Below are 13635 nucleotides of genomic sequence, written 5' to 3' on the forward strand. Positions count from 1 at the left end.
AAATAAATCACCCATTTAATCTTCAAAGAAAACCCCTGAGAGAAAGGCATGATCGTGACAGCCATTTTAGGGACAAGGAAACCTTCCTCCAGGACTCACGCGGTGAGTTCAATGATGAAGCTGAGATTTGAACCCAGGTAAAGAGCCCGTGCTGGAGCTGGAACCCAGGAGAATCCAATCCAGAGCCCATGAGCTTAACCTTCACATGGGTCTTCACTGTGCACAGGCCTCGTATAGAGGCCCACTATTTTTAAATTGTATGAAAATGGAACTAAAATCACTCACATAAATAAATGTTTTCTGTTTTGTTTTTGTTTTTGAGACGGAGTCTGGCTCTGTCGCCCAGGCTGGAGTGCAGTGTCCGGACTCAGCTCACTGCAAGCTCCGCCTCCCGGGTTCCCGCCATTCTCCTGTCTCAGCCTCCCGAGTAGCTGGGACTACAGGTGCCCACCACCTCGCCCAGCTAGTTTTTTTTTTTTGTATTTTTTAGTAGAGATGGGGTTTCACCGTGTTAGCCAGGATGGTCTCCATCTCCTGACCTTGTGATCCACCCTTCTTGGCCTCCCAAAGTGCTGGGATTACAGGCTTGAGCCACCGCGCCTGGCCATAAATAAATGTTTTAAGAAATAGGTAATAGCTTCTTTGGTCAGAGTTTCTATTTTCTCAATCAACAGACACCAAAGTTAACAAGAAAAAATGTAAAGGTCTGTAATGGGTTTTTTTGTTTTTTTTTTTTGTTTTGTTTTTTTTTTTGGCATTACATTTTTGGCAAATTATACCGGGAACGTTCTAACTCGGGCTGGGTGACAGATTTCCAGGTTTCACTGCACCGGTATGCTGCATAACATGTACGCATACATGAACACACACACACCTATATGCATTTCACAGTCTTTTGAACGATCCAAATATTATATAATTCTTTGGATGTTAAGTGCATTGGCAGCCTAGGAAGGTCAAAATATGAACTGTAGAAACAAGGGGTCTTGATGTGTAAATGATGGGCCCAGAGTTTGGGATCTGAGCCAGGTCAGCTCTAAGAGGTTCCGTGTGACAAGAACAAAGTTTCTGATCCCAGCAGGATCAGAAACACCTACAGACAAGGTGGATGAGAAAAAGTGTGCTGACTTCCTTCTGCAAAAAAAAAGGGGACATTTTGGAAGAATTTCGAGTGGTACCAGTTAAACATCTTTAATGAGAATACTAACTTAAATGGCCTGGGGAAAGGGTGAGGAGATAGAGGAAAGAGACTAAAACACGTGCACACTTTCTATAGTATGTGTACTTTTTATGACCAGAAAAATATCACATAAACGACATGGAAATATTCTAAGAGAAACAGTACGTTCCCGCTCCAGGATTCAAGACCCCAATGCCTGTGGTCCCCTAGTTTCCTCCTTCACTGTGTGGGGACAGAGCTTCTCACTGGGAACCTTGTCCTCATGCCCTTCCCTGTCTCACAGACCTCTGTTTTCTTAGCCCTTTGTCCCCATCTCCACCGCAGCGCCTATCAGATCACATTACCGACCGTTATTTACCAACTGCGGAGTTGGAGGCGAGCAATGTGCTAGCTAGATACCATTACACAGATTCCCTGTTTTTAACCATTAAATCCCCCTCTTTTACAAATGTTACTATCCCTATTTTACAGACAAGAAATCGAAACATAAAGATTAACTAACCTGCCCCAAATTAAACAGCTCACATAACACATGGGTCACCCAACTCCCCTTACTCCAAAGCACACGCTCATTCCACCAGGGTAGTAGGCTATGTGTTAATGTCTAGGCAGGCAATCTGAAGGGCTCCATTAAGGATGTGCTGGACAGAATTAAAGGAGGGGTCCTACACTGTCTGCTTCCGATGAAGAAAAAGATGCAGAAAAGAAACCGCCACACGTGGAGTATCAGTAGGTGCAAGCCAAGGACAGTTTGCGGTAAACAGTTTGCCACCCCGGAAGACAGCACCCACCATCCTCGTCTCCCGGAGTTTGGGTGGCCCCTGGCACTGTTACTTCTGCAGAAAAGTAATGGATTGAACCCCTACAGAGGCAGCGCCCCCCTCCCCGAATCCTCTGAAGTTGTCTCCAGTCACCTAAAGAGACGTCGTTACGGCCCAACTCATTTGTACTGTAAATTGCTGAGCGAAGGGCTGTTTCTTTTGCATCCCTTTCAAGTTCCCTCGGCAGGGACTACAATAAATCATCACATTGTGATGCTGAAAGTTCATCTCTAAAAAGCTTTCAATTTAGTTTCATGAGACAATGGTGTACAACGGCACAGTGTCGGGCACATAACGGAAAGTCCAAAAATATAATTATTATTGGAATAAAAATTCACGCTGAGCGCAGTGGTTCACGCCTGTAATCCGAGCACTTTGGAAGGCCAAGTCGGGCGGATCATTTGAGACCAGAAGTTCGAGACCAGCCTGGGCAACATGGCGAAACCCCGTCTCTACTAAAAATACAAAAATTAGTCGGCGCGGTGGTGGACGCCTGTCGTCCCAGCTACAGAGAGCCAAGATCGCACTACTGCACTGCAACCTGGGAGACAGAGCGAGACCCTGTCTCAAAAAAAAAAAAAAAAAAAAAAAGTCAGCCAAGACTTGGAAAAGTTAATTTAAAAAAGGAAAATTCATGCAGCCAGTAACTATTGGACACCACTCACCAGGCACTATGCTAAACGGGTTAGAGCAAAACCAGGCCCCTCTCTAGATGGCTCTGTAGGTCCCACGACCATGGCTTAGGTGACACGGGCAGTTGCGCGCTTCACAGGCTGTCGAAAAACACTCGGGAAACAAATATTGAGAGGAAAAGACTCCTTCTGTGGGCCTTTAGGAAAACCGAGTGACTTTTCTCGTGAGGGGCACCCACGTGTGTAAGCATTCGCAGAAACGGCAGCTGTATTACTGCCGGGAAGGGTCCCCGGAGTGCGTGCCCCGTCTGAGTTCCGAGCTGCGCGGGCCATGCCTCGCCAACCCCGCTGCTCGCAGCATCTGCAGGCGCTGGGCTGGCACCGCTGCCTGACCCGGGCTTCCCGGCTCTGGGGAAACTGAGGTCGCTTTCCCCCGCTCTCTGCAGCGGGGCAGCGTTGTCCGCTCACTCCCCCCTCCCCGGACGCCCTCGCCCTCTTTCCCCCAGGTAGGGAAGGGTCTACGCGGGTCATAGCGGAGAGACCCCGCTGCCCGTGGTGACGGCCGGTCCCGGGGAGGGGGCGCCGCCACTGCCATCCCGCCGCCCGCGCTCCCCACACCCCGCCGCAGGCGCAGCGGACTGGTGGAGTGATGTCGGGAGATCGATCGAGAAGAATCTGGAAGAATCCGGTTAGACAGGGAAGCGGGCGGGGATGGGAGGGAGGGAGGAAGGGCCAGGGGAGGCCGCTGGGGAGATCCCCAGAGTCCGAGGGTCCCCGGAGAAGGGGGAGGGGGCAGGCAGCCAGAAGTAGCCAAGAACCAGAAAAAAAAAAAAAAAAAAAGATTCCGAAGCGCCCGCAGCACTAAGCCCGAACCGGCTCAGTCCCGCCGTCTCTAGAAAGTTCTGCACCCCGCCCCCTCTGTCCGCGCTCCCGCTCCTCCCAGCCCCTCCCTCGCGGCGGGGCGGGACCAATCGCTCCCCGAGCGGCTCCTGACCCACCTACCCCCGCTCCCGCGCCGCGTGCAGAGGTGCTCGAGCCTCCTCGCGGTCCGCAGTCAGTGCCGCCGCGCCCGGCCTCCCGCACGCGCCGCAGGTAGCGCCCCCGCCAGCGGCCCAGGGTGCGCTCGCGCCGGTGCCAGCTCCCGGAGAAACGGCGCGCCGCGCGGAGATGACAGCCGAGGAGATGAAGGCGACCGAGAGCGGGGCGCAGTCGGCGCCGCTGCCCATTGAGGGAGTGGACATCAGCCCCAAACAGGACGAAGGCGTGCTGAAGGTGAGGGGCGGCGGGGCCTGCGGGGGCGGCCGAACCTGGGGCCCTGCGGGCCGCCCTTCCGCCGAGCCCCGAGCCCGCGGCCGGGCACGGGTCGAGGCGGCCGCCTCTGCAGCCTCGCGGCCGTCCCGCCGGGGGCCGGTGACATCGCCGTCCCGTACCGGGCTGCGTCGTTTGAGGCACCGAGGCCGACCATGCGTTCAGCAGGGGGGCGGCCTAGGTGCGCGGGCCGAGGCCCCAGGCTCCCCAGCCCCCAGCGCCCGAGCCGGGGCAGGGGGTCGGGATTGCAGTGCCCACCCCGGCGCGCGCGGGGCGGCGGAGAGGGGCGGGGCGACCGCCGCGGGCACGCGAGCCGCAGCCCGGGGCCAGGCCGGGCCTCCCGCGCCACGCCGCCCCCGACCCCCGCGGCCCCAGTGGAGCTGCCAGCCGCGGGGGCCGCCTCGTTAGTGGCGGTGCCAGGGCTCGCCCACCCGGGCGGTGGAACACGGGCCAGGACGGGGAGCGACTCCCCACAGTGCTTTCCTGGCCCGGCGGCCTTTGTGCGACGCAGGCGCGACAGGGTTCCGGCGCCCTCCCGGGGTCCCCTGGCGACGCCGGGACCCAGCGAGGTCCCCACTCGCCGCGCGCGGCGCCCCCTCCCTCGGCCCCGGGGAGGCCGGGCGCGGGGCATGCCGGGAGCTGTAGTCCCCTCCCCCCCGCCGCCTCCCCGAGCCGGGACTGCGGGTGTGGGGCGGAGAGGAGGCGCTCTGCTGTGGAGCCTGCCGCCGAGTGACCGCTCGACTACAAATAGCCTGGGGAGCTGTGGGGAGGGCATCTTGACCTGGGCCAGGACAACCTGCCATGGGTCGGAGCAGGTTCCGGGGAGAGTCCGGAGAGGAATTCCCAGCCCGCGTCTTATGCCTTCTCCCCATCCGCTGCTCCTCCTCATCCTGGCTTCCCACCGCTGAGCTCCGCGTGTGTGGCACCCGCCTCAGGGGGCCTTTAGCTGGTCCAGAAGTGCATCTGTCTTTGCACCAGATTATTGGGGACCTCGAGCGTCTGCTCCAGCGGCTCTCCTGTGGCATGTGGCTTCCCCTTCTCGCTCCAGCGTCCTGCTGTTTTCTATGAGATTGTTATTCCGGGAAGGGTCATTTCCCCTTTGATCCGCCATTCCTTCCCTTTTACCTTTCTACTCCTCCAAGACCCTGTCCATTCTCCATGGAAGCTTTCCCTTAGAGAGTAACCACACACCTACCAGGTGGCGCTAAAGAAACCTGTGCGTTTCTGGGAAATAACTCCAGCCCTGGTCTTAAACAGCCTACCAGTGAGGAATACTCCGCCCCCAAGTCAGAGTTTAAGGTCCCATGGAGAGCCTCTGGGTTCACTTATAACCTGGTTTCTTCCTTACCTGTTTTGAACTGTTTCTGTTCTCTTCACTCATACTCCTCTCGTTCTCCTGTCTCCAAACCAGACCTTAATCTGATGACCACTGGCATGAAGGAAGGAGGAGGAAGTGTGGCATAAATACTTCCCCCTTTGTCGATGATAATAATAATCTATTATTCAACCCTTTACTGGTCTAATCTTCCAACAACTGTAGGAGATAGGGATTATCATCACTGCTTTACAAATAAGGTGTGGAGAATTTTTAAAACTTATCCATACAGCGGAAACTTGAACTCAAATCTCTCAGCCTTTTGTCTCCTTTTTCAAACCAAGTCTTGCTGCACCTGAAGAAAGACAAGGAGGTTAGTTGACTCCTAAGTCAAGTTGCTAGTAGCTGAACCTGGAGGGACAAGTAGGCAGAGGAGGATGAACACAGAGAAGTCCCTTTATGTTCCCTCTGGAGGCTTGCAGGCAGTGTTGGTGCCCCTTTCGGCCCCAAACCCTGGGTTACTCACTTTCTCCCCCTTCCTCCCAGGTCATCAAGAGAGAGGGCACAGGTACAGAGATGCCCATGATTGGGGACCGAGTCTTTGTCCACTATACTGGCTGGCTATTAGATGGCACAAAGTTTGACTCCAGTCTGGATCGCAAGGACAAATTCTCCTTTGACCTGGGAAAAGGTAGGCGTGGTCAGTGGGCTGGTAGGATAGGTTCGAGGTGGACACAAGCTGTCACAAGCAGAAACCATTTTCTCAGGACCAAGCTCAGGGAGGAATGGTTTATCACAGTCTGTTAACTCTTTCGGTCACTCTTTTTTTTTTCTACCGTTCTGTAACTATACTGATCTTTGTCTCCCCTTCTCCTCATCACCTCCCAACACCTTACTCCCCCTTCAAAGGTGGACTGTCTTGCATCTTAAACTCTTTTGTTCAGGGTCAGGTGATCTTTTACAGTTCTTAGACCTGGTAGCACTTAATGCAACCAGGTATCTCACCTTCTGGTCCCATTTCTAAAGGATGTTCAGCTTCCCCATGAGTGTGGTGCATTAACTCTTCAGAAGCACTGTTTGAGCCCAGAATCAGAACCCTGCTAAAGTGGTCCTGTTTGCCTCTGTACCTGCAGGGGAGGTCATCAAGGCTTGGGACATTGCCATAGCAACCATGAAGGTGGGGGAGGTGTGCCACATCACCTGCAAACCAGAATATGCCTACGGTTCAGCAGGCAGTCCTCCAAAGATTCCCCCCAGTGCCACGCTTGTATTTGAGGTGAGTGTCCGGCCACTGACATCAGGCTAAGAGCCAGGCCTTATCTCAGCCCAATGCCTGGCTGCCCTCCAGCCCTTCCTGCTTCTTGGAGACAATGTAGCCAAGGCTGAGGGCCTGGCCTTATGGGAGGAGAAATGCAGAGGGCTCTGCTGCTGCTAGTAATGGAAGTAACCGAAGCTTCGGGTAGCAAGAGGCAGGCACAAGCCCCTCTCCAGACTCAAAGCATAGTCGGGGTTAAGACGTCTTTATCTCCCGAGCGGTACCCAGAAGAATACTGAAAGGAGTCGGGAGGTCAGAAACGATCGCCCATTGTAAGTGGCAGTACAGAATATTGGTGCTCTAGAGATCAGAAGAGGGAGCAGTAGCTCCCCTGTGGATCAAGGGCTGAGAAAAGACTTCCCTGAGGAGATAGAACTTGACATTGTTCAATCTGAAAATGGTTGAGCCAGGCCGGGTGTGGTGGCTCACGCCTGTAATCCCAGCACTTTGGGAGGCCAAGACGGGCGGATCACAAGGTCAGGAGATCGAGACCATCCTGGCTAACACGGTGAAACCCCGTCTCTACTAAAAAATACAAAAAACTAGCCGGGCAACATGGCGGGCGCCTGTAGTCCCAGCTACTCGGGAGGTTGAGGCAGGAGAATGGCGGGAACCGGGGAGGCGGAGCTTGCAGTGAGCTGAGATCCAGCCACTGCACTCCAGCCTGGGCAACAGAGCGAGACTCTGTCTCAAAAAAAAAAAAAAAAAGGAAAAAAAAAATGGTTGAGCCAATCCGTGGGCCCTTGAATACTGAGACACTGCTGAGAGATGATGGGTAATCATTTCTAATACCTACCGGATTGGGTTTATCAGGTAGTGTGGATTAGGATTATCTGGAATGCGTCCCAATATGTCCCTGTTAGTAGAGCAGGTAGCAAATAGATTGCTGTCCTCAGCTTAACTGAAATCTATGTAGTCTGCCCGCCTCTTCCAAAGTTGAGATTAGGGCAGCCCCCAAGAACTTCAAAAAAGTGCCGCTCTACCCAACTCTTCGTGACTGCCCTTGTGGTCAGATCTGGCCTGGCAGTTAGTAGGGACTCTCCCGGATGAGAAAGACTGTTTCACTGCCCATGAGTTAGTATGGGAAAGAATTGTGTTACATCCTGTCCCACAGGTGGAGTTGTTTGAGTTTAAGGGAGAAGATCTGACAGAAGAGGAAGATGGCGGAATCATCCGCAGAATACGGACTCGCGGTGAAGGCTATGCTAAGCCCAATGAGGGTGCTATCGTGGAGGGTGAGACAGTACAATCTGGGCTTTCAATTCTAATTCTGATATTTAGGTCTTGTGTGGCTTTGGGCAAGTCACTTCCCTTCTCTGAGTCTATTTTCTTGTCCATAAAATGAGGGGTTGGATCATATTCTCTTTAAATCACTCCAGATCTGAGAACACAGCTAGGAGAATCTTGGGGTGATGGGGTGATGTAGGGAGGCTGATGGCATCCTTCTTCAGTCACCTGCCCTCTTACAACTCTGGTACACTGCCTCTCTTTCATACCAGTTGCACTGGAAGGGTACTACAAGGACCAGCTCTTTGACCAGCGGGAGCTCCGCTTTGAGATTGGCGAGGGGGAGAACCTGGATCTGCCTTATGGTCTGGAGAGGGCCATTCAGCGCATGGAGAAAGGAGAACATTCCATTGTGTACCTCAAGCCCAGGTGAGGGGTGGGCACTTCGTAGAGTAGGCAGGCAGGCAAACCAAGATCAAAGATATAAAATGAATTGTAGAACCAGCTGTTTGTATCCTTTTTAACTCTGGCCACACCAAACATACACCATTATGATATCCTCAGTATACTTAGAAGTGTGGCCACAATTGTCTACATCTCCTTGGATCTAAGCCCAGTCTTTTCAGTCATAGTTGCTACACTTTCTCTCCTCTGCCATCGAGATTTTCTTCTCCATTAATTTATTCAGTCATTACTGAAACAGCTACTACGTGCCAGGCACTACTGAAAATTCCTAGGGGTTCGGAGACTAATAGAACATTGTTTCTGCCTTCTAAATTTAGTGAGGTGCCATTTAAATTAGTAATCACACTGCTGCCTGGCTATAAGTTATTAGAAGGGTACAAAGGATGCTGAGGGGCCATCTGATGGTGTGAAGAGGCCAGGGAAGATTTGCCAAACATTTGCACCAACTCTCAAGGGATGGGAAGGTACTTTCCAGGAAATGGACGGGAAGCCTTTTCAGCCTGGAGCAGGTTAAGTGTTGCCAAGACGACACCGTGTTTTTCACCCCTGCAGCTATGCTTTTGGCAGTGTTGGGAAGGAAAAGTTCCAAATCCCACCAAATGCCGAGCTGAAATATGAATTACACCTCAAGAGTTTTGAAAAGGTAAGTTTGCTCAGGGTCTTCCCACCTAAAGTCAAGTTCCACCCTGTACGTACTCTGGGGTAACTGACAACTCTGTTTCTCTCCTGGGGTGTGGCAGGCCAAGGAGTCTTGGGAGATGAATTCAGAAGAGAAGTTGGAACAGAGCACCATAGTGAAAGAGCGGGGCACGGTGTACTTCAAGGTGAGCCAACAGTCACTGTCCTAAGGACACTCCCAGGAAGACTCGCTCTGAGCCTACCCTTCCCTTGGTGACTGAGATCATTTTCTGCCAAGAAATGGACAGGTTGGCACCTGCCATCTTCACTTCGTATATGTGAGCTTGCTGGCCTTGCCAGTGGGAGGGGTGGGAGCAGGAACCTCTTGTGGCCATGTGTCACTGATGTTTGCAGGGTATAAGAGCCTGGTACCACTGAACCTGTGCCAGGTGCCTGAGCCTTTGTCCCATTCTAGGAAGGCAAATACAAGCAAGCTTTACTACAGTATAAGAAGATTGTGTCCTGGCTGGAGTATGAGTCTAGTTTTTCCAGTGAGGAAGCACAGAAGGCACAGGCCCTTCGACTGGCCTCTCACCTCAACCTGGCCATGTGTCATCTGAAACTACAGGCCTTCTCTGCGGCCATCGAAAGCTGTAACAAGGTGAGGCCCCCGCAGAGGGCATGGAAGCAGCATTCACAGGCAGAGCTGAGCGCCAGCATGTCTGAAACTTCCCCTTGGTGACCAGGGCAGGGAAAGCAGGGTGGATCAGTGGGAGCTCTGAGGTTACAGGCCACAGGCCTGGATGCAAGTGTTCATAGCAAGCACCTTAGCTTTAGTGGTGGGAAGCAGTTGGCACAGAAGTAGGAGGACACAGGGAACGGGAAGAATCACGTAAGAGTTTTCTCCCACCTTGGTTCTTAGCCTCTCCGCTTACCTACTTGCTTTATTCTAAAGTGAATGTTGATGTCTGAAGTCTTTTTATTTCATCCAAAGACCTGCTGTCTTCCCTCTCTGCCTGTTGGATTAAATGACGTTCCTTCCTAGACCTTGGATTGTTCCATTTAATGCCCCAGGCCTTGTTCTTCCTGGGGTGGAGCCAGCTATTTGCAGTCCTGCTGAGGGGTACTTTTGGAACCCAGTCTTGACCAGATGAGCTACAAGCCCTGAGCTCCCACGATGTTGCTTCCTCCCTGCATCCTTTAGGCCCTAGAACTGGACAGCAACAATGAGAAGGGCCTCTTCCGCCGGGGAGAGGCCCACCTGGCCGTGAATGACTTTGAACTGGCACGGGCTGATTTCCAGAAGGTCCTGCAGCTCTACCCCAACAACAAAGCCGCCAAGACCCAGCTGGCTGTGTGCCAGCAGCGGATCAGAAGGCAGCTTGCCCGGGAGAAGAAGCTCTATGCCAATATGTTTGAGAGGCTGGCTGAGGAGGAGAACAAGGTGAGGATTGGGGTGGGGAACAGCGGGAATAGCATTCCTCCACGGAACCTGGCTACTGTGGGCTCTTGGTGCCTTTGGTTGTCTGTGCCGATCCCAGAAACCAAAAGTTGCCCTTTTCTCTGGAGCATTAAGGAGCATGTGTTCCCTGCTGTTGGAGCCGTGTTCTGTGATCAGTGCTGGGAACCTACCCACAAGCCCCAGAAGTTGGGTTGGTTGCTCTGAGTGTAATTCCCGATTTATGTTTTCTTGTGGGCCAGGCACGGTGGCTCACACCTGCAATCCCAGCATTTTGCAGGGCCAAAGTGGGAGGATCACTTGAACCCAGTAGGTAGAGACCTCAGTGACTTATGATGGCACCACTGCACTCCATCCTGAGTGACAAAATGAGACCCTGTCTAAAAAAAAAAAAAAAAGAAGCTAGATGCTTTTTATGTGTGATTAAATAAATGATACATTTACGTAGTTAAATTCAAACTGTACCAGAGTATATACAGTCAAAAGTCTGCCTCCCCCACCAGAAGCAGCTGACCCTTCAGGTTCTTGTATGGTTCCAGTGTATTGCATCAATGCACAGGCAGACATTCATGTTGCTTTCTCCCTTTCCCCTAACAAGAGGCAACGTGCTCTATGATTTGGCACATACTGTGCTTTTTTCACATGATAGTAGCTGGAGGCTTATTTTACATCAGTATTTAAAGAACTTTTACAGTCTTCTTTAGGCTTACATAGTATTCCATTGTGTGGATGTGGCTTATCTTAGTCAGTCAGTCCCCTTTTAGTCTTCCAGTGTTGTTGGTGTTTTTTTTCTGAGACAGTTTCACTCTGTCACCCAGGCTGGAGTGCAGTGGCACGATCTTGGCTCACTGCAAACTCCGCCTCCCGGGTTCAAGCGATTCTCCTGCCTCAGCCTCCCGAGTAGCTGAGATTACAGGTGCCCACCACCACACCCGGCTAATTTTGTATTTTTAGTAGAGACGAGGTCTCACCATGTTGACCAGTCTGTCTCGAACTCCTGACTTTAGTGATCTGCCTGCCCCTGCCTCCCAAAGTGGTGGGATGACAGGTGTGAGCCACCATGCCTGGCCAGTCTTAAACAGTGTTCTAAACCAGCACTGTCCAGTAGAAATACAGTATCAACCACATGTAATTCAAAATTTTCTGGTAACCATGTTAAAAAGGTGAAAAACAAATGGAATTAAATTTTAGTTGCATTTGTGTATTTTTCAAACCATCTTCAAAATCCAATGTATATTTTGCACTAAAAACACATGAGTTTGAACTAGCCACTTACAGTAGTGGCTACCATACGGGACAATACTGCTTAGAACAGCATTGCAGTGAGTAACCTTGTGAGTTCATAATTTGTACATATATAAGTGTTTAGTTTTGTTTGAGACAGTGTCTCTTGCCCTGTAGGCCAGGCTGGAGTGCAGTGGCACAGTCTCAGCTCACTGCAACCACCACCTCCAGGGCTCAAGCAATCCTCGTCTCAACCTCTCGAGTAGCTGGGACTACAGGTGCATGCCACCACGCCCAACTAATTTTTGTAATTTTTGTTGAGCTGAGGTTTCACTATGTTGCCCAGGCTGGTCTCAAACTCCTGGGCTCGAGCAATCTGCCCACCTCAGCCTCCCAAAGTTCTGGGATTACAGGTGTGAGCCACCAGGCCTGGCCTATACAGATATATTTTTAGGACAGATGTAGGAGAATGGGTGTATCTCTGTAATTCTGCTAGAAATTAAGTGTGTGTTTTTTCACTTGCGATGTCAGCCTCTTTGCTGTTCCTCTTCCTTGCAGGCCAAGGCAGAGGCCTCCTCAGGAGACCACCCCACTGACACAGAGATGAAGGAGGAGCAGAAGAGCAACACGGCAGGGAGCCAGTCTCAGGTGGAGACAGAAGCATAGCCCCTCTCCACCAGCCCTACTCCTGCGGCTGCCTGCCCCCAGTCTCCCCCCTCCACCCTGTTAGTTTTGTAAAAACTGAAGAATTTTGAGTGAATTAGACCTTTATTTTTCTATCTGGTTGGATGGTGGCTTTAGGGGGAAGGGGGAAAGGAGTAGGCTGGGGGATTGAGGTGGGGAATCATTTTAGCTGGTGTCACCCCCTCTTCCCTTCCCCCTTTGCACATGAACATATGTCCATCCATACATATTCATCAGAATGTTAATTTATTTTGCTCCCTCTGTTAGGTCCATTTTCCAAGGGTAGAAGAGGCAAGTGGTAGGGATGGGGTCTGATATGAACCCAGGGTGGAGAGGGAGACTCCTGGGCAGCCGTTTTCCTCATCCTTTCCCTCTCCCAGTCCATTTCCAAACGTGGCCTCCATGTGGGTGCTAGGGACATGGGAAAAACCACTGCTATGCCATTTCTTCTCTGTTCCCTTCCTCACCCCCAACGGTGTGGCTGATGTCTTCTGGTGTGATGGTGACCACCCCTTGTTCCCTGTTCTGGTATTTCCCCTGTCAGTTTCCCCTCTCAGCCAGGTTGTGTCCCGAAATCCCCTCAGCCTCTTTTCCGCACGTTGCTGAAGGTCCAGGCTTGCCTCAAGTTCCGTGCTTGAGCAATAAAGTGGAAACAGTAAAACCTGGGTGTCAGACAACCCTTTTTGTTCAGCCTTGGAGGGGTGGGTATGGGTGGGTAACATAATGGGTAGTGGCAAAATTAAGGGGTCACCCACTTAGTCCCAGTGGAGCTTAAATAAGTGCAGCATCTCAAGTAGACACCGTAGTTGGGCAGGAAGCAGCCCCACGATGCAGGGCTTCCTGAGCACTGCACAGGCTGCAGCTGGGACTTGAGTCTATGCACTCCCTCCCTCCAGCAACCTGGCAGTTTTTAGTGCCTCTGGTTTTCTTCCCTGACGCTTAGGAAGAGGAAAGTATAAAGATCTAGAAGACTGGGACACCATGCATGTGCATTTTGAAGTTGGAATTGGTCTTCTGCCTACCTCTGATCTGGCAGAGGTATCTGTGCATTTTGGTTTCTTAACAAGGTAAAACTCCTGGTGTCACTAACCTCCGTCAGATAACTTTTACATGATTAAGGTCGAGAGTAGAGAGTGGTCATGCCCAGTTTCCTTCCCAGCCTTAACAGGAAACGGTTTGTGCTTTTTTTCTAACTATGCTTTGACCCTTAACTCCTATGGCATGATGGGGCCCTGGGAGAAGCCAGGCAGCACAAGCCAGTCATGCTGAGCTGCCTCCAGATGATCCTGACTCCAGGCCAGAGCCCGTGTCTGCCCTCACCCCTCTCTCCTACTGTGGGCTCTCCAGTCCTTTCCCAACGGTGATGTGGTTGTCTGCTTAGCCACAT

At 52.0% G+C, this 13635-nt stretch overlaps 1 protein-coding gene across 2 annotated transcripts; it reads left to right on the forward strand.

Moving 5' to 3' along the window:
- Window positions 1-3607: 3607 nt before the first annotated feature.
- On the forward strand, window positions 3608-12909 carry FKBP4 (FKBP prolyl isomerase 4). Of its 2 annotated transcripts, none has more exons than XM_003919523.4 (10): window positions 3608-3905; window positions 5803-5947; window positions 6390-6532; window positions 7686-7806; window positions 8071-8227; window positions 8816-8906; window positions 9004-9087; window positions 9357-9542; window positions 10086-10325; window positions 12123-12909. In XM_003919523.4, exons 1-10 carry the CDS (start codon window positions 3801-3803, stop codon window positions 12228-12230), a joined length of 1380 nt encoding a protein of 459 aa, XP_003919572.3. In that variant the 5' UTR covers window positions 3608-3800; the 3' UTR covers window positions 12231-12909. The 2 variants fall into 2 exon arrangements, with proteins under 2 accessions (XP_003919572.3, XP_017801975.2); XM_017946486.2 differs by lacking the exon at window positions 3608-3905 and adding an exon at window positions 4616-5629.
- Window positions 12910-13635: the final 726 nt, after the last annotated feature.

Source organism: Papio anubis, chromosome 9 (assembly GCF_008728515.1).
Source record: "Papio anubis isolate 15944 chromosome 9, Panubis1.0, whole genome shotgun sequence".
Classification (NCBI taxonomy): Eukaryota; Metazoa; Chordata; class Mammalia; order Primates; family Cercopithecidae; genus Papio; species Papio anubis.

Excerpts from the sequence above, each read along its gene's own strand:
- FKBP4 (XM_003919523.4), top strand. The coding sequence starts at position 3,801 with ATGACAGCCGAGGAGATGAAGGCGACCGAGAGCGGGGCGCAGTCGGCG. Across the intron at positions 6,533-7,685 it reads GTGCCACGCTTGTATTTGAG|GTGGAGTTGTTTGAGTTTAA; the intron begins GTGAGTGTCCGG and ends CCTGTCCCACAG. Across the intron at positions 7,807-8,070 it reads TGAGGGTGCTATCGTGGAGG|TTGCACTGGAAGGGTACTAC; the intron begins GTGAGACAGTAC and ends CTTTCATACCAG.